General features: G+C 40.5%; 1 protein-coding gene and 1 long non-coding RNA gene across 8 annotated transcripts in view; one reads left to right on the top strand and one right to left on the bottom strand.

Annotated features, from left to right (window-relative positions):
- Window positions 1-25,579, bottom strand: part of LOC110990305 (anaphase-promoting complex subunit 1-like) — a 76,217-nt gene that overhangs the window by 4,039 nt on the left and 46,599 nt on the right. For 4 of the 7 annotated variants that reach the window (XM_087139178.1, XM_087139190.1, XM_087139192.1 and 1 more), the window contains 15 exons: window positions 25,329-25,407; window positions 24,696-24,770; window positions 23,915-23,994; window positions 23,277-23,367; window positions 20,160-20,213; window positions 19,941-19,997; window positions 18,761-18,984; window positions 16,595-16,712; window positions 15,344-15,421; window positions 12,582-12,725; window positions 11,685-11,846; window positions 10,536-10,631; window positions 10,114-10,315; window positions 8,318-8,455; window positions 7,111-7,811 (listed from right to left, as the gene is read on the bottom strand). In XM_087139178.1, the coding sequence (XP_086995304.1) occupies window positions 7,711-7,811; window positions 8,318-8,455; window positions 10,114-10,315; window positions 10,536-10,631; window positions 11,685-11,846; window positions 12,582-12,725; window positions 15,344-15,421; window positions 16,595-16,712; window positions 18,761-18,984; window positions 19,941-19,997; window positions 20,160-20,213; window positions 23,277-23,367; window positions 23,915-23,994; window positions 24,696-24,770; window positions 25,329-25,407 (1,699 nt within the window). In that variant the 3' untranslated portion in view covers window positions 7,111-7,710. Of the gene's footprint in view, window positions 1-7,110; window positions 7,812-8,317; window positions 8,456-10,113; window positions 10,316-10,535; window positions 10,632-11,684; window positions 11,847-11,869; window positions 12,349-12,581; window positions 12,726-15,343; window positions 15,422-16,594; window positions 16,713-18,760; window positions 18,985-19,940; window positions 19,998-20,159; window positions 20,214-23,276; window positions 23,368-23,914; window positions 23,995-24,695; window positions 24,771-25,328; window positions 25,408-25,579 lie in introns of those variants that run through there. The other 3 variants (XM_087139185.1, XM_087139188.1, XM_087139194.1) reach the window with 3 other exon arrangements.
- LOC147800521 (uncharacterized) lies at window positions 13,327-15,034 on the top strand. The gene is made up of 2 exons (XR_015425983.1): window positions 13,327-13,924; window positions 14,190-15,034. It is a non-coding gene; the product is annotated as an uncharacterized LOC147800521 (long non-coding RNA).

The following is a 25,579-nucleotide window of genomic DNA, read 5'->3' on the forward strand; positions in this document are numbered from 1 at the left end:
CACAAGACCTGCCTTTGTACAAAAAAATTCATTCAAACGGCTTATAGCACTTCTCCGGTATTATGGAACCCTGTAAAAACAGATGTAATCATTCAATGAGACAATGTACTGCAGGTCCAGGGACAGAAATACCATCAAAATTCAAGATGTTCTTAAACATTTGCATTTCTTTTTTGTATATTTGAAAATGTACGTCAACTAGGATGGATCCAGAACTATTTTCGGGGGAGGAGGCAAAATGTTTTATTAGGGAATTTCTTTATGTAAACTTTTTGGCCTTCTCGAGGGTTTAGAGGCAAAAGTTTGGAGCCTTTCACATGCTTCTGCAATGTTGTGAAATAGTCTTCGCAAATCGCCTTTATCACTTTACCCCCAGAGAACAATTGCTCAGCTAACTACAGAAATTGTTGTCTTAATTTCAAAAAAATTACCAAAAGTTGGTTCACCAGAAAAAGTTTCGGCAGGCGAGATTCACAACTCCATAAATTACACACAAAATGCAGGACCAGGTTATAAATATGTTTTACAATAGCAAAGTGGCCCTTTGCGTGTGGCTAGAAATACCCACTCAACTTTGAAACTATTAAATATACCATTAAAACTAATATACTATTAAATTCTGACCTGAATCCAAATGTACTCAATTCAATTCAATTTGGTGTACACAAACATTGTACGATAGAAGGTTTGCGAGTACACCATGTGAAATGAATCTCTCTTGTAAGAGTGGTGGTTGTGAGTTTCGACCAGGTTGCTCAGGTCGTCCTCACGAAAGTTACCGGACTCGAGTTGAGCTCTGACTCATAAGGTGGTGTGAGGTCGGTGATGCGGATGCTAGTGGAAGACTGGCTAGTGTATATGGAGCGTGGCTAGTGTATATGGAGCGTGGATACGCTGCGGCCGCATATTCCGCGCAGCCAGCCTTGCTTTCCTGTGAGAACGCAGCAAGACGAAGACATCGCCAAACCGAAGCCGCCCTAAAGTCGACCCTCAACTCAGTTAACTACGACAATGTCTTCACCTAAACCGAATTCTGCTTTCATCACATCTCGTCACAAACAGCTCCACAAGTGCTACCGACTTCACCACTGGAAAATGACATCCCTCTATTCTGATAACCTATCACGAGGCCCAAGGACCATCTATATCCCAACGGCAAACCCCCTCGCGTCCTCCACATCTCTGAAACCAGCAAGTCTTAGGGGAGCACACGGTCGTCAACCTGAGCCAGCGACCCTCTCACCTGCAGAAGCAGATATCAACCTCCTGAGGGATAAACTGTGCCACCGCACCCCGTGCCGTCCCCACGACAGACATCCATGGCTCCATGGACCCAGCCTTCACAAGATCAACAAGACCACAGCCTACAAAATCTGCATCCCAGATCCATCGAGCCTTTGGTAATGCCAAGTCAGCCAAGCCCAACCGTTCCGACCTCTACTCAAAGACTCAACTCTAGCCATCGAGAAAGGCATAGCTCGCAAACTCCTCAAACTCCATCGCTTCAAAGCCATCCCATCCGCACTCTATCATTGCAACGAGCAACACCCCTTCATTAAGTTCACCATGGAACAACAAGACGGCCAACTGTCTTCCTTGATGTCCACCCCACAACAAACCCCGACGGTTCTCTCCACCTTGGGTACATCGCAAACCCACCAACACCGACCAATACCTCCACCGCATGTCATCCAACAACTCGCTGTCAAGTCTTCAGTCAATTACACCCTTGTCTCCTATAGGAGATCTATGACAAGGATTTCCTGCAACAAGAACTCCGGGGCATCAAGATTGCATAAAGGATACCACCCTAGCCAGGCCGCCTTTATACGCTAGGTGGACTGTGTAATGGTCGAGTCGTCGACGACTAAACCGGCACGCGCACCCCCTGCCCCTAGCGGGCCTGGGGAGGAGGGCGAAAGAAACCCTGCAGAATGAAAAAGAAATCCTGGCAAAGGGCTGTGCGCAATCCTCAGCACAGCTATGGGTTGAATAGTGAAGCCATGGAAGCAGATGGTGGATCTCCACTCTGGCGTCTCCCACATACTTGGAGTAGCAGCTGGCTGGACGCCCGCCCAGATGTCTCTGATATCTTTGGAGCAACAGCTGGCAGGAAACGTCAGTAAGGACCGACATTGCGGGGCCGTTGTTGAGCTGGTCAGGTCGTCTGGATTCCTTCTTGCCACTTGATCCCCCAGCCCAACGACCAAGAGGGTGAGAGAATACCTGCACAATGCTCTCCCTACCTAACCACTGTGCAGTGCACTGGCAAACCCACATTTAAGTCAAAAAGTGGCAAGTCCATTTGCGGTGCGAGCAGGCTTGAGGAGCTGGAAGCTGGTGGCCAGAATTTGCACTTGTGCGGCCCACGAGTGATGGTCAGGCAGCTTCTGACGGGTGACGGGGCTGCAAGTTCTGGCCTGGACGTCCAGGTGGCCTTATTTAGGGATGCTCCGCCTGCTTCAATCCGAGGAAACCTCGGATTGTAACAAAGGCTCACCCATTCTCACAACCCGGCTGGCTCCCCACGGCTAGCGGGTCTCCAACTCATATGGGCGCAATCGCAAACCCAAGATTCAAATCTCTGCTGGACAACAATTCCAATCCAAAGATGGATGCCAACTGGATGCCTACCATGTGGACATTGCTGCATTCTCTGAGATTACCTGACATAGGTGAAAGGAGAGAGCGTACCTAAACAACGTTTGGCCCTTGATTAGACAGACTTTAAGCCCTAATAAGTGAAAGTAGATTTTTCTCACATCTGGGAAGGCCAAACATTATAACACTGATTTAGATACCTACACTCTGCAGATGAATGTTTGTGAAGTGGTTGAACGATTATGAACGAGAATGATCAGTTGTGCTATTGAAGTTTGTCTCCTGGGGTGTTACGGAGCATGTCCAAAAGGGTCTCCCCGGCCCCACGGCAGCGCGCAGTAGCGCCCTCTCGTGAGTCATTCATTGTAATTGCCCAATCATTCCATACCGAATCACGTTGTTCCTGAAATTCCCCGATATTCTTTCTGAATATACTCCTAATCGCCCTGTACCATAATTATCCAGTTACCAGGTTAATTATAAATATCCCCTATGCGTGGATGACATAAAGTGGGTACAATTTGGTTGATCTAAATATGATATTTTGGGGGATTTCTGGGGTTATAATCATTGGATTTGGAGTGTAATGCACATCGTGTTATACATGTGCATTATCACAAGCGCAGGGGCATATATTTTCATGAGATTTAATTGCGGTTTCTTTAGTAAATTTAGAGTCATGTAATCATTGTTTAGGAGTGTTCCTTGTGTGTTTGGCCTTTATCGAAGTTCATATGAACATGTTTTTGTTTGGTCAACTATGGATATGATTACACATAATTTATGATGTTTATGTTAATGTTTTTGATAATATTAAGTGTTATAGGTCTGTGCACATATTTATTAGTTCTTTCAGGTTAATCTGTTTGTAGACCACAGGTTAAATAAACAATCAGCCCATCACCAGTTCGGCTGCCGACTCCTTTTCATGGTCCTTTAAGCCGGATCCTACAACCAGCGACCCTTGGACTTCCATTTCGAGAACCAGAATGTCTCATGCACAGCAAGATGACGTTTTTGGCTTGCTCCCCAATGGCCACACAGGTGATGCAGCTGTGGCCAACAGCGATCACTCCTCCCCCTGCAGCATCCATTACAGTAGTTCCATCAATTCCCATCTGTCCGGGTTGAATGAGAAACATGCTGCAAAGGTACAAGCCCTTCGTAAGAAGACTCAAGTTGAGGAGTTGCAGTGCCAGTTAGAAGAAGAGGAGGCTGCAGACACCGATCTTATCGATGATGAAGCCACACAGGTCCGACTCAAGGCCAAAGAAATAGAGCGTCAGGCTTTGAGAGAATGTGAAGCCATAACTGCCAAATTGTCACGGCAACGCACATTACGTTGGGCTAAACAATAACTAGCTGAAGCTGAGGCCATCAGTGCCTTAATTAGTGATGAGTCACCCCCGATTAGTAAAAACACAGACTGATGTCGTCATTACTACAAGTCAAAGCACTACACCTGTGTGCACCTCCGCTCAACCTGTGCCTGCCACATCAACCATAGTGTGTTCTACCACACAGGGCACATCTTCCCATGCCATCCCAAGTCTTCCAACCTTTGCAGTGTCACAGATTCCTTCGATGACTACACTTGTCAGTACTCACCCCACACCACTGTGTGCTGATGGACATGTACCCACGACTACCAGTACCATGTCTCCCTACTCAGTACATAAGCCTAAACCTCCCATCGGTTCCCCTCCAATAGTGCCCAGTACAATGGCCATGGAACTCCTTGTAGTATCATCGTATGGAATTCACAAGCCGACTCTGCCAAGATTCTCTAACAGAAGAGAGAAAGAGTTTGTCTCACTTCGCATGGCCCTTGACAACCTGATCAACATCCATCCACACCTCACTGAACAGTACAAGTTCCAGGTGATGCTCGACCAACTTGGCGGTAGAGCATTGAAACTTACCAAGTCCTTTACGTACTCTAGTCAGCCCTACACTGAACCCCTAGTCGCTCTTACGGACAAGTGCGGCCAACCGCAACAGCTTGTCCAGTGCCAGATTGTAGCCATGATGGCCAAGACTGCCATAAAGTGTGGTGACACCGAAACATTGGAGTTCTCCCTCGATGTCCTCTCCCTCATGGGCATGAAACAAGCCCTAGAGGGTCCCAACGGCATCAAACTTGGTTACGGCTCACATGTGGACCGACTTCTCAGCAAGCTTGCCTCCAGCCTCAGGACAAGTTTCATGGAGCACTGCTTGAAGGAGGGCATCTTGAAGTCCATCTTTAGTCAGACCTATACTCTATCGCAGTTTGCAAGTTGGCTCCGGAAGAATGGCCAGTCACACAGCTTTGCCAGTAGAGCAGTGTCCAGGTATAACACTGGTAACCTGAAACCGCAACCACACCAGGAGCAAACATCTAAGATGCCCCAACAGCAGCACTCATGACAGCTCCAAAGCCGAAGAACAAACCCCAGCCTTATTGCCCCTATCGTGACAACAAGGAACACTATAAGGGTGGATGTCAAGAGCCCAAGAAGCTGAAGACTGATCAGATTGTCAGTTGGACCCGGGAAGGGGGACGATGTTAGAAGTGTGGTCGTTGCCATAAGCTCGACGAGTGCACTCTCAAGAAGCTATGCCACACCTGTAAAGAAGTACACTTGACTGTGCTACATGATGCCACTCAGAAGACTACCAGTCGTGTTTTCAGAGTGCAGACATTAAGCCAGATTGTCTATGTTGACAGGCCAGTCCGTCTTCATGGTGTAATGCTGAAAGTCGTGCCAGTTCTCCTTCATAGTTTAATGCTGAAAGTCGTGCCAGTTCTCCTTCATGGCCCTTCTGGCAGCATCGAAACATATGCCATCCTTGATGACAGCTCTGAGAGAAGTATGCTTCTGCAAAAAGCAGCCAAGAACCTACAGCTCGAGGGCCAGCCAGAGACAGTCTTCCTTAGGACTGTCCGTGATGATGTCGTCGAATGCCAAGGTTTGACCACATCTCTTCACTGTGCTGGTAGAAATTGAGGGAATCCTGAACTCAAAGCCTTTAGGTTGTTTCCTCTGACACTGCCGACCCAGACCCAGTTACTCAAAACCTCCTGCTGATGGGACGACATGATGCATCCTTACCACAGGTTGTATACCCAGCATGGGACTCACTCAACAGACGACACTGGGAGCACAGCCAGGTGTTGGCAGATCACTTTTGGTCACGCTTCATCAGGCTGTACCTACCTTCTCTGCAGATATGACAGAAATGGCAGGGAGATGAAACCTGATGATGTCGTCATGATTGTTGATCCTGCACTCAGCAGAGCTCATTGGCCCATTGGACGAGTAATCGACACCTTTCCTGGCCCAGATGGTCGTGTGCACACGACCATCAAGTCGACCTTCATCCGCCCTGTTGCCCGCCTGATACGACTTCCAGCTGTTGGCAATGAAGGTGTCCAAGATGACCAGAAAGACTACAAAGTTCCATCCGTATTAGGCCCTGAATGAGAACTGTAGTGGCTCCAACGCTTTCTAACTTCATCAATTTGGTGCCCAAATTTAGGGGCGGCTGTCCGAAAGCGTCTCTCCCACGACAGCGCGCCGTAGCACCCTCTCGTGATTGATTCATTATAATTGCCCAATCATGCCATGTCGAATCACGTTGTTCCTGAAATTCCTTCTGAGTATACTCCTAATCACCCTGAACCTTAATTATGCAATTACCAGATTAATTATAAATATCCCCTGTGCGTGGATACATAAAGTGAGTACAATTTGGTTGATCTAAATATGATATTTTGGGGGATTTCTGGGGGTATAATCGTTGGATTTGGAGTGTAATGAATATCATATTATGTTCATTTTACATGTGTATAATCACAAGCGCAGGGGCATATATTTTCATAAGACTTAATTGGGGTTTCTTTAGTAAATTTAGAGTCATGTAATCATTGTTTAGGAGTGGAATGTTCCTTGTGTGTTTGGCCTTTATCGAAGTTCATATGAACATGTTTTTGTTAAGTCAACTATGGATATGATTACACATAATTTATGATGTTTAAGTTAATGTTTTGGATAATATTAAGAGTTAAAAGGTCTGTGCACATATTTATTAATTCTTTCAGGTTAATTCTATTTGTAGACCACAGGTTAAATTAACAGTCACCAGTTTGGCCGCTGACTCCTTTTCAGAGCATATATTTTTTATACCATTTTTCAGAGCATGTATTTTTTATACCATAAGGCAAATTTGGACTAAGTTTTTGGGACTATCAGATATAGTCACGTATTCTTAAAACAATGACAAACTAGCACATGTATGCGTTTTTGTGTATTATCCAGTTCACTGGATGAGTACCTCACAGTTTCTTCCTACGCACTGCCTCCCTTTGTAATTCTTAACCTGCATTCTGTTTCCCTGCACGTAAAACCTGTCTCAGTTCGCGCATGTTTGTATACCCTACGGCTGGTTTGGAGGGATGGGACGCAAGCCTAAGGGTTGATCGGTTTCATAAATGTGTTACAATATGACACAAACTACTTCAAACAATTATTCCTGTCTCGAAATTGGCTTTAATATCACTGCCAAAACAGAAAACATACAAAACCAATACAAATCTGAGGAATTTTTTATTAATTTCAGCTTGTTTTAAAATTTGGAGAAGACTGTAAAGTTGACCTTTAGTCCAGAAGCCTTACAGCATAATGGGAAGGGTCTGAATCTCTATATGATTTGTTGAACAAATTATGGAGTACTGGTACCTTACACACACATTTAAGATGGTAAATCGAGAATGGAGTTTATTTTACTGACCATGTTTGCGGTAAGGCTTTTTGCCGCTAAAAACAGCAAGGTGTGTACCAAGGGTGATGAAAAGAAACCGTTTTAAAGAGGCGGGCGGAGCTAATTCAGCATCTGTTTAATAACTGCTGTAAAACTGTAAAGGGATGGCTGTCATAAAAGCTGTGATCATCCTTGTCTAAGGTACTTAAAATAATGAAAATGCTGAATAGCTATTAGCAATTTTTCTGTGGAATTTACCATACAGGTTAAAGTATATTGCACAACTATGGCACAAATCTATTGTGTGTCTACTCCACAAATCTGTGTGTTGGAATTTCGACAGTGACTTCCTGCTGGGTCTGACTGTTACCTGGCAGCTTGCAGGATTGTAACAAGTTTCATCATCGCAGACACAGGCAGGTTGAAGTTCTTGAGGGCAGTGTACAGGCTTGGGAGAGAGTCGCACACTGTCAATGAGTCAATGGACAGGAGTTGTCAGCGGGGGAAGGAATGACTGGTTGCAACATTGGAGTTCACAGACATTTTCTTAGTTGAAGGGTAACGTATCCCCCTACTTCATATTGGGGGAAGGCAGGGGAGTTTGAAATTGTCTTTGAGTTGAGGAACTGTGAAAAACTCTTTTTTCTCAGGTCTTCCAGTGGACAGTGCATCAGAACAAAAAGCTGACAAGTTAAAAGGGAACTGGACAAACACTCATTAAAGCTGAGCAAGGGGAAATGATCAACTGAAATGAACGCTTGAGTGTTGCTTTGTTATGAAGTAGATTACCTCCTGCAAAATACTTGTCAACAAGATATCACTGTTTGCATGAAAGTTAATGGTGTGTTACAAAGCAAAAGCTATTTGAGTTATTTTCTTGGTCCTCCAAAGGCATTCTTATAAGAGCTGATCTCTTATAAGTTTAAGGGTCATGACCATGAAATTATCAAAGGTTTGCATTAAGCCTGCTTACCCTGGAATGGTATGTCTGACAGCTGCAGAGGGGAAGGGATGTCATAGAACACCAGGAATTTAGCCATCTGCCTTCTGGTCTCAAGGGGTTGAGGAAGAGCCCCCTGAACCAGATATGCCATCACAGCATTCTGGTTGTCTGCCAAAAAGAAATGCAAAATTGGCTCAGACCCGAGGCACAATCTTACACTCAAATTGGTAAAACCTTTGCACAGCATATTATAACAGACGACATCATCCACATGTACTTTAAGGATGAAATCAGACCTGCTAACCTTTAGAATCGCAAAAGTGTATTGGAGGTTCCAAAATGTGTATTTTTCAACAAAAATGCGTATTTTCCCAAACAAACAGGACAGACAAGCTTACAAGTACCTCTGCGTGACTACATACTATTTGAACAGTAATATTTTACTTGTGTTGGCTTAAATTTCGTGGTGTTGCTCACAGCAGTTGCTTCCTTGCATTTACACCACAGTTCATTTTGGTGTGCACGTTGCTGCCATGGCCTGGCTGTGGCTAGGGTGTATATTTGTTTGTGAGAGTCTGACAGGACTGCAGTGCTTTGGGTCGCATTCTTCATTTCAGTGATGTCGCGGTGATTACCGGTCATGGTATTTAGCGTCAACACAACTAATACTTGAACTAGTGTCAACAAAGCATCAACAACTTGAAAATACCCTCCGAGGATTTAAAAGTAGTTTTATCTAAATTTAGAGACTCTTAGACCTGCCATTGTGTAAAAGAAACACCGAATTTGCTTCCAGATATACGCAGAAATTTTGAAAAATGAAACTGTTTGGCCAATGTATGGAGGCCGCAATCTTTCTTTACTCTACCGTCCACGCGAAAACAAGATGGCGGCAGGTCAGGCTGCACGAGCAGGCCCGAATTTGTCACTCGAATTTCCACCTTCAAATATCATTTTTGATAATATACGTAGATTATGATATGTAGGAGCCTTACGAATATTGTAAATATAAAATATTTGTATAAAAATGCTTGAATATTTAGTTGACACTTTGTTGACGCTTGTTAGCATGACCCGTGTTTACTGCTTTTGATATGGCGAGATACATCATAACTCCCACTATGCCATGTATGAGCGATACTGGAGTCAGAACTACACAAAGTGCAGCGAGCGTAGTATTTACCTCTGATGAATTCGAATATCTCCGTATATTCCCTTCAGAAAGACTGCTTCCGTTTTTGGGTGTCTTTTTTAGATGTTTAAGTTATCTTCATTCAAGCAGTTTTACGATTATGGCAGGAAATTTTTTTGCATGCACAAGAACGTACACTCCACAATGCATGCCGAACGTTTGGTATGCGACGTTCCGATTGGTTGATACGTGCGCTACAGGGGCATGTGTACATTGCGTACACCAATCACAAATGCTCTACTTTACGAGTTCATGATACCGAACCGCGTTACATGGGCTTAGTCTTGCTCGCAGCCACCTTAGCTATTTTAGCTTAGATTTCACACAGCGCCCTCTTTTTTTCTGTCCGTGTCAAAATTATCGAAATCCGTCTTTTACGGTGACAAAAACGTATTGGTTTATTTTCATCAATTTTTTGTACAAAATACGACAAAATCGTACTAGTTGGCAGGTCTGTGAAATGTCATGATTGTGGAGTGGCTTTTCATAAGCTTGCAAATGGTATTATATGGATGGAAAAGCACAACTCTCTGTCACTAGTGAGCGAGTAGTTCCGCACAGAGCCAAACTACAACAAACATAGAATCCACTTCTTCAAAAACACTGACTTTCCTTAGCATGAGTTTCACCCTACCTGCAAGCCATGAGTCCAGGCAGTGCTCCACCCTACACTTCATCTTGATGCACATCTCATCATTCAAAAGCAGCCCCTTTGGTTGGGCTTTTTCCATGTGGCTGGTGGCTATCCTGTGATGGGCTTGGTTGTAGTAGGCTAGTAAAAGTTTGACCTGCCACAGTGTGTGGGTGTCTGGTCTCCCAACAAGGCTATCAATGACCTTGGACATGATAAAAAATCAACATCTTGACTGCTGCTTTTATGTCTCAAACTGAAAGTAAAATACAACTTTTTAGCACTTTTCCTTGCCTGGCGGAGATATATGGGGTGGTGTAATACAGAGTACAACAAAAAGCATGATAAAAGTAACAGTGGTACCTTCAGAAATAGTTTGAATGATATATAGTTTGAAATTTCAATGTTGATGAACTCATGATCACCTGGTGAACTTCAATGAGCGACTGCAGTATCCATGGTTTCTCCTTGGTAACGCACTCGTACAACAGCGATGCTAATAAAGTCTCCACTGATGAAGTCTGGCATTTAAGATGGAAACGAAAAACTCATTTACATTACAATGCATTAAACCCAGGGGCCTGAAACCCAGCTTCAGTGGTTTCAGTTAATGAAAAAGCAGGAATTTCATATATATGTATTGCTGGTGATGGCAGGTTCAGATATATTGGGGATGCATTTTTTGCAAATTACACAAATAAGTGCAAGTGATTGACAGGGAGTTGGACTTGCCTTTGTAAAATGTTTTTAGGAATCTGCTACAGATGTTTTCACAATAACAATAAAATTATGTATGTATCCTATCTGAAGTGTGGCAACAGCATGACACAGCACCCATCTTCAGACACATTAATGCAAGGAGGCGAATTTCATCGCTACAGCATTAAGTTGCTGCTCTTGCATCTGTGTTGAAAAGATTTCATATACATGTACTTGGACTGAAAGTATTTAATTGCAATGTTAAAGACTGTACGATTTTATGCGACCATTCTTTTCCAATAGCTGATCTGCCATTACAACCACTGTATTTACATGAACCTGAAACTAATTCTTTATTGATCGACCATGACTGTATGAGCATTATTCCGTGCTAGCAGGAATTTCTATTAAGGACCTTAGAGAAAGAATGTGTCACCAGTGCCTGTAGAGAGGCTGAGTGTGGAAAAAGTATACAGATATGATAATGTAATGGTCCAAAAATGATACTGGGGTCAAACGCTTTAGTGCCCAGCTCATTACAAGATCTGCAGCAAATGGAAGCCAGCAATGTGACTAACATCAATTGGTTGGTCCTGTTTAATAATTATTATTCCAATCCAATCAGTCAGGCAGCATTCAGGGCATTTGAATTAGTCAAACTACACATTCCCGCATTTTTGAAGAAACTGATTTCCTGTGAATTATTCAACATTAATTACGTAAAGCACTATAATGCAACCTATCGTGACAACTATTACAATATGTTGATACAATTATGTTGATCAGTAATTTAAAAGTTAATGGTTGATTATGTTTAAAAATAGTGGAGCAAGGGTGCTGCAGGGTTGCCCCACAAGTCTCCGTTGGAAACCTACATGTACATGTACCTCCTTGTTGCCTTCAACCCTCTGGCAGAAGTGGCGTGAGAATCCCAGGATGGCGAGGTCAGATGTGAATGACCTGATGACCTCTGAGTCCATGGACTGCTGGTAGGAAGCATCATGGGTAAAGGTCTGAGCCAACAGGCTTTTGTAACCCTGTGATGGACAAGAATTTAATTGGACCTTGATCATCACATGCCAGACACTGCCTTCACTGCATCTTACATGTATGTAGAATTTGAGGTACAATGTGCTGCTTGTAACATTATTTTGGGCTAAAATTTATGAAAACCAAACTTTTTCCAAAGAATATGTAGTGCCCGGGGAATGTTACGTTTTAATAGTGGATTTTGCCCTTACACTAAGTGTATACTCAGTGTTGTCTGCAGCAAGTAAAAAAATCCACAAGATGTAATACATGGGTGGGACTTGAACCTACACCCTCCTGCTTACTAGTACAGATGACCACTGAGTTTTCCACGGTGGCTGGCCAGTTTAAGTCGGATGCAGCAGCTGGTACTGCAATCAAACTACATGTACATGTATATCCAAAGATGCACTTTGCATTGGGCAGATGTTTATTCTTAATCAGAGGTTTTGCCATAATACTGACTTCCAATGAATATATCCACAGAAGTACATTGGTGAAAGGGCAAACCTACAATAAAAGAAATGGAAAACAAAACAAAACAAACTGCCTTCAAATGCTTTTAAAATCAGATGTACTTTCAAAAAAATTTCTTCCATGGAACAAATGAAGTAAGTGACCAAACAAGCTTTTGGAAGCTGAGCTTCAAAAAACCAAATCATCATCATAAACCATTTTTTCTATAAGATAAAGAAAATACCTCCAAAATCGATTTTGTTCAAAGTGAAGAACATGCACGGTACCTTCGGGTCTTCAGCATATGACAGGTGTCCAGCACGTTGCTTGACATAAAGCGTGCCATCCGCTTTGAAGATTGCTTCCAGTGTGGCTATATTTTTGCCAGTGTCCAGGGCCACGGTTAGATATCGAGGGCCAACTACACTGATCTGAGATCATAAACGGAGCCCAATATAAGTTTTCCCAAACCGTGTAGATTAAACAAAACAGTGGTCACTGGGAAGAGAGAATTCCAAGGAAAGATGTGGAAGGGAGAAGGTATACATGGTGTGCACTATGTCAACCGTTTCAGACAGGAATTCAGAGTCATGCCCATCCAAATTAAAGAAAAGATCTGAATTAGTTCTGACATCTAAAACATGAGCCACCAGGAGTGCCAGCAGGCAAAACACTGATGCTTGGAGTCCTTCATAATGACTCAAGAGCATTTTGGTTTTGGCACTGGCATGACCTGAACTCATTGCAAATCTATATAAATACATGTATACACAAATAGCTTGTGATCTTATGACATCCCAAAACCCATCAATTCAAAACAAAATTCTGTGTCAGTGTCACAGTGTGCTCAATTTATACTTGGCTCACATGTTATTTATCCCTACATGACTCTCATTATATTCTTCCAAAGAAAAATGAAAATGGAAATTTTGGGCTGGAGAGGGGGAAAGTAAAGAATTATGAAATATCAATTCTGGCATAATACACGTGAAGCATTTTGCATCTACTTTTTTGAGTATTGCTATAATTTTGTGAGTGTCAGAATTCTCCATTAATCAATTCCATATTTTATTCCTATTTTTCTATCAGGTCAATTAATGTCAGATATTTTCTATTTCAGTGTCAGCTCCTGTGCCCAATTTATTTGAACTAAACTTTGGCATGTATTATTCACTAGATTTTCTTTTCATGTTTAATTCATCACTTTACTTCTTCAGGTTACACATCAATGAACAGGGCCATGGCTTTCTGTACTTAGGAATTTGGATGTACTACCTTGTCCTTTTGTATTGCAGTGGAGCTTTCTTTTGTAAAGACTTGTCACAGGTTGTGTAGATAAAGAAAATAAGGCTGGAGTTCTGTGGGCGATTTGAATGTGAACAGAGCACAACTGAGTATAAATGTGATGAACAGGGATAGACATTACAGAACTGAGAGATGCATCATGATGATGAGGTGTGTGGGCTGAGTTGATAGTCCCTATCCCAGTGCCGCGCGAGTTTTGTACTTTGGTTGCGCCATTTGCCACAGCCAGTAGCAGATTTGTCAGGCTGCTTATGAGGCAAAATTGGTTGTCAGGATCATCGTAGCGGCTGATTGACATTCCAAGATTAGAAAACTGAAGAAAACCGTAAGTTTAAATTCAAGTTATTTTGTCATTTATCAGTGCTTTTTGTTGTGACTCTTAAGAAACTGGATGGAGTGATATTTTGAACTTTAACAGCATCAACTAATTTGTTAAAGAGGTGTTCGAAATCAACTTGACGCTAAATTACTGATCGTAGTTGTTTGAGTTCTGACAAGTTTTCTTTGAAATGACTGTTCGAGATTGAGATACAAATGTTTGTTGTTGTACTATACTATTTGGCATTTTGGTGAATTATTGATTCAATTAGATGGCCTTGAAGATCTGAGCTTGGCTCAAAGACTGGTTGAGTTCCGTTCCTCCTCATGCTCGATGGCTAGTTCTTGAATTCCGATGTAACCTTGGTCACAGCACACTGCAGTGAGGGTTCACATCTAAGTTGCGGAAGTGGTCCCGCAGATGTACCAGAGTCGATGATCAAGCTAGCAAGGGCAGATTCTTATCAAGGAGAGACGAACTGATATTACGTCGAACTGTATGTCAGATGTTTTAAATTTGAGAGCAGACGTACACTTGCGAATTTTGACTGAAAGATCTACTATTACATGTATATGCCTTGAACCTTTCAGGTTATTTGACCAACCTTGTTTTTTTTCTGGAGTTTATACTGACATTTGTTTAGAAGTTTTCTTTTGAATACTTATTTTCCTCGGAGAAACTTCAATTGATAATTCTTTTACTTTGATGCTGACATTTGTTTAGAAGTTCTCTTGCAAATACTTATTTTCCTGGGAGGAACTTTGATTGCTAATTCTTTTATTTTGAGGTAGTTTTCAGAGCTAAAGATTTACAGCATTGTATTAAAGAAATTGTAAACTATCAAGTGTGTCTCTTTGATGCACTAGTTTGTGAATTGACTGTGAATTCAAAGTTTTAATTCACTCATACCTATACTTAACTGTACATACTTGAATTGCAAATACTGTTTTTCATGCGGGGGTAAATAGACATTCATTTGATTAATGTAATTTAATTCGGAGTTGTAGCTACACTCACTTGGGAGACATCTGATTGTAAATACGGAGGTGTATATTTTGTATTATAGAATAGAGAAATTTTGTAAATAAATTCGTATCAAATATTGTAAATAGTATAGATTGGGTGTTGTTACAATCATTTTTCTGGCCTGCATCCAGTCCTTCTGTTGCAGTGTCTGTAAAGTGACCACACTGTGACAGTGAGCATCGTGGAGTTTCTACTTATAAGTTTGCCTGTTAATTGTTCCTTATTAATTTGGTTATCTCAAATTGCTCCTAATTTATTTGGTTTGGTGTGATCTGTAACAGCTATCCAAACCTGCAGAAATCTTCCTTTTTTGTACTCAAAATACCTTGTTGATAAATTGTTTATATTTCTTTAATTTAAACATACATCATCATCTCACTTTTGAACGTGGGGTCCTACCTGTTTGAGATGTTTTAGCTCAGGTACAATGCAGGGAGCCAGCATTCGCACGGTGTGCTCTTCATACCATGGAGATTCCTAGAAGCACAGCAACACAAAATATAAATGTAAAACCAAAATTTCAATTTTCCCAATACCACAAACAAGAAAAATACATAAACCCTAACTCCCTACGGTGATTTACAAGCAAACTTCCACATCCTTGCAAATCTTAACACCATAACAGTTGGACTGTTTGTTTGTGGTATGCCTAATCCTACATATAAACACAGCCAGTACACAGCATGTACAAACAGATTCCAACAAACCCTAGTGTTGGAGTTGGCTGGTTTAGGATCATTAGGGTTAATAAATGACACATCACCTGTTCACCTTGAGTTCAGAAATGTCTGGGAGTCCAAACTGAAAGAAATCTTAAAGTTAAGAAATGGTTGGACAAAGGACCACCAAGAGACATAGTTGATGGAAAAAGTGTACGAATTATAGCCATAAATAGCCATTATTTAAGAATGCCTATAATTGTGACTACAGTGTGTTTACATTATAAAGTCCTGGGAAATCACATTCAGGCTGGCCAAAGTATTCAAGATTCTAATACATGCAGGTGTCCCATTTGTCAAGGCATGGTAGATTTCTGCATACATTCTTCTTTAAACCCAAACCATCCTGAATATTTCAATCGTTGGAGGTCTCAGAACACTAAAAGTTAATTAAATGCAGTATCTTGTTCAGAATAAAAGTACCCTTGGAACCTACAAATGAAACTACATGCACTGGTACATTATGGGCACTTGAGTGAAGTCAAAACTATTGAAGCAGGTCCTGACAACTGGAAACTGACAACTGTTTCTAAGCAAGGAGTGCCACTCTGCTGTTATGGAAGAACTCTTGAAGGATTAATACAGGTTTGCCTCATGAGTTCAGAAAAACAAAGACAAAGCCACTTCTGTGATTTTGAAGAAATACACTCGTCAGTACATGTATTTTGGTGGAGACCAAAACCATCATTGGGAAAGATACTGGTAGCAATATCCCCAAAACTCAGTTCTAATTTACCTTACAACAGAAAAAAACAATGTGGTCAGGGCCAAAATGCAGTACAGACCCCAAATCCAACCTGACATGACAGAAAAAATATAACAATACCACAGCACAACACAACAACACAACATGCTGCAGCGACAAAACAAAACACTACAAACAATGAAATACACCATAATGAAAAAAAAAAGCTTAATGGGAGCTACTTACTTTATAAATGACTTCCAGGGGCGCATAGCAAGGCTTGCCAGTGTCAACATCCCTAGGTAAAATCAAGCGGGGCTCAGCTGCAAGCACATAGAGATGACGCAAAGCTTGCAGGTGGTACCTGGAAGAGTAACATACGTAAAAATTAAAGGATTTTCATGACAAATAACTCAATCCTGGGGCAAAAAGGGAAAATGTGTAAACCTTACGTCAACTTATCGAACTTCAATCCAAGGGAAGTACGCCACCCATATGCATCATGTTTCATTGAGGTTTTTCTGCTGATGTCTTTTACACAGTTTGGTGTCATTTTTTTTAGGATACTGCACTTTTCTGCGTTTTATGGGATTCACGGTAGCCCCACAGTTTTCATACTTTTTTGAATGGTGGTCGGATGTGTAACATATTTATATAATTAAATTGGTTTTTCATTTAGCTTATTCTGGCTGAAATCATTCATTGGCTGATACTCTTATGATGCCTTTTCACCTCTCTAGCATACACAACTGACGGTTCTCAGTTATTTAGTTGCATGTATTCTATTTACGAGTTGCTGATCGATCCAATCAAGTTTTATAATTTTACATGTCTTTTTAATAGGTATATAAATATGCGTATGTGTTTTTCTTTTCATGTTAATCGGAGTGATAATTTTTAACCTCCATGTGATGTAGTTGTTATTTGTGTAAATTTTTTTTGTAACTTTTATTCCTTTAAATTGTGGATGTATTTTATGCAACATGAATTTTCACAGTAAGTTTCCAAATGTGGACAATAAAATGAAATAAAGAGGAAACTCAGGTTCTTTGGGATAAAATTGCCTTCTAACACCATCCAAAAAACAACATAATAGTTCTGCTTCCAGTGGCAAACTAATAAAAAGTAATAGTCAGAATATTGTGAACGTTAATCAACAAAAAAGCTTTTCCAGGGACTTGGCTGATTCAAACATTTGACTGAATTTTGGCCAAATATTTGAATAATCAGTTATTTGATATGACTCATCCCTAGTATGTAAATATCATCATCATGATGTATAGTGAAAATGTGCATTTCATTTGGCATTGCAAAGGCATGCAAACATACTCAATATAAACAGCTCCCTGGGAAAGTATAGAGTAACGAAGTATGCGACATCATTTTGAACCAGGAAGTGCAGTGCAAACTAATGGAGTACACGTGTGTGATGGTTCACTCACTGGATCTTGAGCTAATACCTTTTACACACATAATTGTACGTGCGACTTCACTTTAGTGCTCTATACATTTAAGGCTGCCGTTTCAACTACTACAAAAACAATCCCTGCCCTCAGGGGTACCCATTTACACCCTTGGTGGAGAGACAAATGGAAGTAAAGCGACTTCCCTATAAACGTCACAACATGTGTCCAGCTGCTGGATTTAAACCCTTGACCCTATGTTTGGGAGGTATAAAGCCTACTCCCATGAGGGCACATACCTCATTTGTTTACTGTTTGTTACTGAAATGAAAACAGGCTTCTCAGCATTTCATGAAGATAAAATTTCCACATTTTTCCTTATGAATTTACAAAATTCGATGACAGTTATTTCCCAGCCTAAGATAGTTTTCCACACTAAAGCAACCATAGCCAACTCTCCAGTGGATATGCTGTTTGGATATGACATGAGACAAAATATCACCAAGTGGTCATTTTATCTTTTGGGTCAATCAGATTCCCTGACTTTTCCCTGATTTCAAGCATGGCTGGGAACCCTGTTGTGATATCTAGGAATAAATTCACAACATGAAAGGCCTGATGCTAAGGTTGGAGATGAGACCAAGGTTTCGAAAACCCTCATAGTTACACATACTCTGTGCGGAGGACATGTCTCAGTCTAGAACCTCTCAATATATACACGTCTTTGGGATGAACAATTACAATCAGGCAGAAGCATTACAGTCAGGACCAAACACAAGAGCAGACAAAGTACAACACACAAGACCATCATAAGTAACACGTTGAACAGTAACGAGTGAATGTGTTTGTTGCATTTGATTTCATTTGAACGGCGTGTGACTTTTGTTCAGACTGAGGGTCTCGTGTTGGTCTTGTGATGATCTGGTGATAGGGTCAAATCAAATTGACGAGAATTGTGAGAAAAAGCAACTCAGCCAGTCACAGGCTCTTGTATCTGTCAATCCCTTACCTGTTGTCGTTGCTGTTAACTGGGAACTGTGGGTACAGGCTGCAGATGAGTGCAGCGACGGCCATGGGTGCCGTGCTGAGTGTGTGGTGCCCGCCTCCCAGGAACAGCAAGCCAATAGCCATGTGGGTTGCCATGTGGCTGCCATAGCTGGTCTCGTTGCCCAGGCTGAAGTGCAGCCTGCGGGCAAAGCGCAAAACTTCCAGGTTGCCGGTCCCAGCCATCACCTAAACAACAATGCGGTCAAAAAGAGTGTATTCAAATACACAGAACCAGTCTTCCTGGGGCATGTGTACCAGTCTTCAAGGGGAGCGTCCAGTTTGAGGATTGCAGTATAAAGCAACCTCCATGGTCAAAGGAAGGACACAGTCATTAAAGTGGAGGGTGTGCTTCCACAACTTAAGCTGATCAACACACTATGCAGAAACATTGGGCCTGATGCATGGAAAATAGACCATTACTGATAGAGTGTACATCCTGGGTATTCGTGGCTAATACTCTGCTGAGGTCGCAATGACTGACTGACTGACATAGTCCTTTAGTACTTAAGATGACTAGCCTCTTCAAACAGGGAAACCGTAAGTTAAGAGAGCAATTCAGGTAACTATACATGTAGTGCAGTGCCAAGGTCTAGAGTGTCTCAAAGTTATATTAGTGTGGGCTTGGAGGCTACAAGCTCTCAAGCCCCTCACCTACAAATCCACTATCAGCATATTTGATTACTTCACATGCACTTAGTCATGGTGCCACAGGTTTACACAAATGTGTGCAATATATGGTAACAGATGAACAAGCCCCAACCAGGTCAACTTGAAGAGGTCACACGTCAAGTAAATTTGCAAAATGAATCTGAATAGTGGAAAGTAAGATGTCCAAACTCACATTTCCTACCTTACTTTCACAGAACTTAGTTGACTTAGCTGATATGCCATTACATTCATCTCTTTTTCAAAGTAATTGACAACAATGGTGTCAATTGTCCTTTGCAATGATGGACTTGAAAGCCAAATTTCATATTTGTATTGTAGATATTTTCTGAGTAACCAGCTTGGTGGGCTTGTCTGTTGGGCCAGGCCCGAGCAAGTGTGAAATGTCATTGAGTGTCAAAATGAATGTAGTTGTGTTTGAACAGGTAAGTGGGGGAAGCAATAGAAAGTGATGTAACAAATGCAAAGTGTAATACCATGGCAACAGAGAGAAGGACCGCATTTTGACATGTGTCGATGGTTGACTTGCCGGCCTGGAAAAGAAAAACAGGAACAGTCAAACTTGTTAATTTTCAACTGGAGAAGAATCAAAGTGATAAGCAAAACAGATGTCTGGTCTGAAATAAAGCATTTTCAGGAGGTACTTTTCCCAAGTTTTAATTGTTCACTACCATACAATTTCACAAGTTACTCACCAATTCTGAAATTGATTGTGAAGCTAGACTTGAGAACCGCTGGGCGTAGTGGAGCTATGTACAGAAAAAAAAAGACACAGTACGTTTCATTTCTATCATAAATCAATTTAACCACGGACCCTTTAAATAGGGATGTGCAACCCCAGATCAGAGCTGGTTTAACGTGTGTTACGGCCAGCAAAGTATCAAAGGAGAAATTACATTAACACAACACTGGATTACATAACACTTCCAGTCACGGCAATGCATTGTCTTTGATAAACAATGGTGATGTCACGTACATGTACACAAAGCTGCAGTCAAATCACGTCTGCCACATCTACTGCTTGCAGGAAGGAGTGCTTAAAGTAATATTTTATTAGATTGATTATACGTTACCTACATTTATGATTAAATACTAAATGTCATGAGTTTTTTTTTAAAATGGTTACATTTACTTAATGAAAGAGTTAATGAAGATAATTATTATCAGGATTTTTTAAATGATCCAAATGTATCATTTGAAGTATTTTAAAATGTGGTAGCTTGAAATCAGCACTGGCAGGCTGTTCTTGAGCTTGGAACACTTGTCTTGCCAGTGCATGAACTTTTTCAAATTCTCTGTTTTAAATCCATTAAACCAATAAATATATTATATTATTTGAATTCATGCAAATTTAATTCACATCCTAAAAGGTGCTGGAAATATCTGTCACCTTTAACTAAGTCTCACATGTACTAGTTCTTCACTATGAAAAAATTCTTTTCCTTTATAAAATCTTTTTGTTCATTCATCCTTTCAGGAAGTTTGATATGAAACATTAAATATTTGAATAACAATTAAAGTACTAATATTCACCCCCTAAAAACTGACATATTTTGGTACTGATACATAATTTTGCACAACAATACCATTGGGGAAACATTTCTATCAAGGATTAACATGCATTCTGGATGCACGCTGTCCGGTAATTCTTAACAAGAACAAAATTACATAAATGACTAAAATAAAGTCATTTAATTGTAAGACATTTTAAGTAATAGTATAACCTTTCAAAAAGTAAGACACTCAAGGCATTTTATCTTGTACACTCCAAGAAAAGTGTACCACGAATTTGAAAGAAGTTGCATTATTTACACGAGATTTCATTTCTTGTCAGGTTTTATGGTGGGTGAAATGAAAAAATCAACAAGATAAACTGTACTATCAAAAATAAACCATGCCAAAAAACTGCCACAATACTCAAGTTTCTTCCCATTACACCTCTCCCTGACAAAATCACTGATTAGCACAAAAGCTTTAAGCAATTGCTTTTTAGGGTACATGTGGCACCACCAGAAAGGCCTCAATTTAAAACAAAGTCAAAGGTCTGAGCCTTAATTTTAATTTTTTAAAATACATATCTCATTTTTTCTTGTTTCTTTGTTTGGTTCAAAACAAAGTTTACCCGCATTGGTCCCACCACTACAGTGTATGTCTACCAATAGTGCTCCCCACACCAGTGTTGTGGTAGAGGTGCTTAGGAGTGACCAAAGATGAAAAGCATATCAGGTGGCGAATGCACAAAGGTGAGAATACAAATTGAATCAAAAACTTCAGACCATCACTGGGTTGTCAAAATTAAATTCTGGGACAAAAGTATTCGACAAGTCATTGGCCTTTCTTCTCAAGACTTATGAAACCCTGACAGGCTGATTTTATCAATAGTTTTGTAATCTTATCTTTGTATATTTATTAACTCATGTCTATATTCTGCCAGCTCTATCTGTATGACGTCATAAGCTTACATGAAGGTCCGAGGTGAGACGCTCATTGCCAAGTTGTCTAGAAAATAACCCCCAAAACTTCCTCATCTATCATCCCCTGCCATTTAGTGTTTACTTCTACAGTTTTCTGTAGTTTTCTTTCCCATAAACTTTCCTATAAACCTGTTTAAACCTCAACAGAAGAAATTCCAAATGATTGGTTATCAGTAAAAGAAAAAAACAGGATAATTTACAAAGTTTGAAAAAACTCATGCATCTGTTAAAAATGCTAATACTGCTACAAAACAACACATGATGAATGCTTCTCTCTTTTGACACTAATGAAGTAAATGAGCTTTTTTGAGGTGATAGCTGTTGATGACTGAGGGGTAAACTTGCAAATTATGATTGCCCACATGAAATGGTGGTCGAGTTTGGCAAGTAAAAGAAAGGTTCACTGAATGGTGTCTGACAGCTGTGCCAAGATCTCTGCTAACTGCTACGTGTGTTGGAAGGACACTGGAGGGATGCAAAACTTTGGGAAAACAAAAGGGGGAAAACCACAATTTTTCATAAAAAAGGCCTGCCCACTCAACTGAATCCTCATGAACAATGTGTCATGGTTCAGTTTAATCAGGGGCGTGAGTGGCCGCATAAAAAAAAGCTGAAAATAACTACCGGTGATAAAAAGCTGAAATTCAAAAAGTTCCATTAACTTTGAACACAGGCGTACAAAAAAGCTGGAATTCAAAGGAAAAATCGAAACACAAAATAACTGTAATCAACTAAAAAAACTGAATTCAGACACCCCTAGTTAATACAATTTGTATAAAAATATAAAAATAAAAACCATGAGAGTCTATGAAACTATTTCAAGCTGACGTCAATTACATATGCATATGACAAACGTGAATCAGGTTCCATCGTCAGACAGTTTTTATGGTCAAATCAGAATTACTGATTGTCACAATTAAAACCCTGCCGATGGTATTATCAGTTGAAAGAACCAACTTCATAAAAATGACCATAACCAAAGTCTTTTGCAAAGTTGGATTTTACAAATGCTAACCCCTGGTGGTCATTAAAAAATTGGGACATTATATTTCTTACTGCATCGTTGCTTTTTAAAACTCTGAGATTATGTTGCAGAACAACATTTACTGAAACATCCGGCCATTGCCCATGGTCGCTTGAGGGCTCCACACATGCTCAACCTTCACAGACTAGTATGTCATGTATGTGTGTGTACAAGCTTAAGGCAATCACAGACTTCACCAGAATTTGTTTACACATCCTCTGCCTAGTGGAAAAGAAATCCCTCAATGTTTAGATGTCATCTGGCTTGAACTGGTTAAAAGAATGAAATGAAAGAAAACTTCATAGGATACTCACCAAGCACTGGAAGGCACTGTTGTTGGCAGAGCCAGCAAACCGAAGACCCATGGCCATGCAGGCTCCCGCTAAGATGTTGCACTCTGCCTGGCTGAAAATGACACCGCCAGGAAAGATGTTGTGACTGGTTCCCACAAAATGAATCTCAAGGTCATTTTGTGTGTGTATATTTGTATGGTTTTAGTTGTTTGGTTTTAATTTAGGATATTAATGTGGCAACACTCCCATTTCCTGTTGATGTCCTTTGTGGAAGATTAATACAAGGCCAGCAGCTGATTTCAGTGAACTCCCCTTTGTGCAACATTTTAGGGCCCAACTTAATAAAGCTATCATTTTAAAATCTGGAATAAGCTGCATGAAACAAATTTGTAATAAACCAAGCTTTATATATTAAAAGTGCATCTTATTATTGAGGATGGCACATGGTGCATGGATAGCCACATTTTGCGACATTAACCGCTGGCCTGTTACATGTACATGTACTGCAAAGTAGCTCTGGTGATCTGTGCCACATTTTTATAGGTTGGGTCAAATTTGCAATGCCGGGCATAGTTTGTTCATATAAGAAGTTGTTCAGGGTTCAAGTCGACTGAAGTCAAAGGTTAAAGATGGGTGGACTAGATTCAGAAGAATGATACCTCATTTTCTGCAAATCAACATCAATATCCAGATCTTCCTGTGCTGTGACATTCCTTTTGAAGGCATACCTCTTCACAATCTAATGAATAAACAGTACATGAAGTATTCATTTTATTCCAATTAACCTTGTCTGTTACAATTTCGTTTGTTTGCTTAAAGAAATCTTTCCAAGCATCAAAATATTGAACCATAAATCATGAACCAATTACCTCCCAAATTTCAAAAGTCTGGGAAAAAACCTGGCTTGAGTATAATAACAGTGAATTATAGACGCATTCTTTATTCACAGGAAAGACAGGGTCACACAGCTTTAATTGAAGCAGAAAAGGTGCAAATCATTAGATTGATATCAATATCATTCTTATATATCAATCAACAAATAATTGTGTGTTCTTTACAATTGATGCTGATATTTCATGCATGCGATTCAGATAATGAAGTATTGACATATACAAACCATCAAACTCTCTTTAAAACATACAAGTTTCATTGAAAAGGAGTTGGCCAAGGACAATGAGGCATAATGAAATGTGAAAATATAACATGGACTTAAGTTTTTAAACGCTGGGGGATAGGAGCTGGTAAGGTGGGGGTTGAGTTGAAAGGATACATTCATTGTACATTATACATTGTACATTTCCGCTTTGAGTAAGTACAGCACCCTTTTATTTGATCCCAACAACCACAAAGCAAAATACGCAAGCCATAAATCCATTCTTTAATACACAGACTAAATGAGAGCCCATTAAAATCCCCAATTGTGAATAAAGCAGCAAATACCTCAGGGACATTGTTCTGGATCCACTCACTGGTCGGTTCAATCTCGTTCCACATCACCAGGCCCTTACTCAATGTCTGTAACAGTCAGGGTGAAAAAAACCACAGTCTATTTCAAACATTTACGACCTGGATCTGGGACATCCAAGACTATTTAACTAAGGGAGATACTCCCCTAATAAAATCAGTTGGCCAGTATTCACAAATGATTTCCATTTAAGATACCAAAAGATCATAAAGAGTGGTACACAACGACAGTGTTGGCAGAAGTTGAAAACACTCCTGGATTCACACTTATAATTTCAACTTCAGTTCAGTTCAGTAATGATGAAACATAATTGCAATAAATCAGTTGTAAAAATATTCATTTTGCTCTGTGGACTTGCGTGTAAAATGAACAACTTTTCAAGTGATCACACACTTGCTTCAAAGGGAAAATGATCAAAGATTGTACCTGCACTTAGAAGAATTTTGGGACCGTGACTAAGGCTGTTCTTGAGGTTCTGAAGGATATGCGGGCACTCTTCAACTTTTGATAAATGCAGCCTTCTATACACTGCTTCCCTCATCAGGGATTAATTCTTGTTGAAGACAAGACTCAATACCTGTTTGACATGGACAAGAAATGCTACTTACCCTTAGAAGTAGGAAGTCCGGTTTGACAAAATCCAGCAGGATCTGGGTGTCAGGGGCAGTCAGCCACTGGGACACGGCCCTGTGTGTCAAATTACGTGATCAATTGGCATTTTTGACGGAAATGAAGAAAACAAAAAGATATTACTGCCCTACTCAGAGGGTCCATCATCCACCTGTTTAACTCATTACATGATAGCTTCCCTAATGGATATACAGTAGAATGCCGCTATAACAAACACCGCTATACCAAA

This window comes from Acanthaster planci, linkage group LG01, assembly GCF_054643075.1.
Source record: "Acanthaster planci isolate LZ-2023a linkage group LG01, COTS_SCS, whole genome shotgun sequence".
In the NCBI taxonomy this organism is placed as follows: Eukaryota; Metazoa; Echinodermata; class Asteroidea; order Valvatida; family Acanthasteridae; genus Acanthaster; species Acanthaster planci.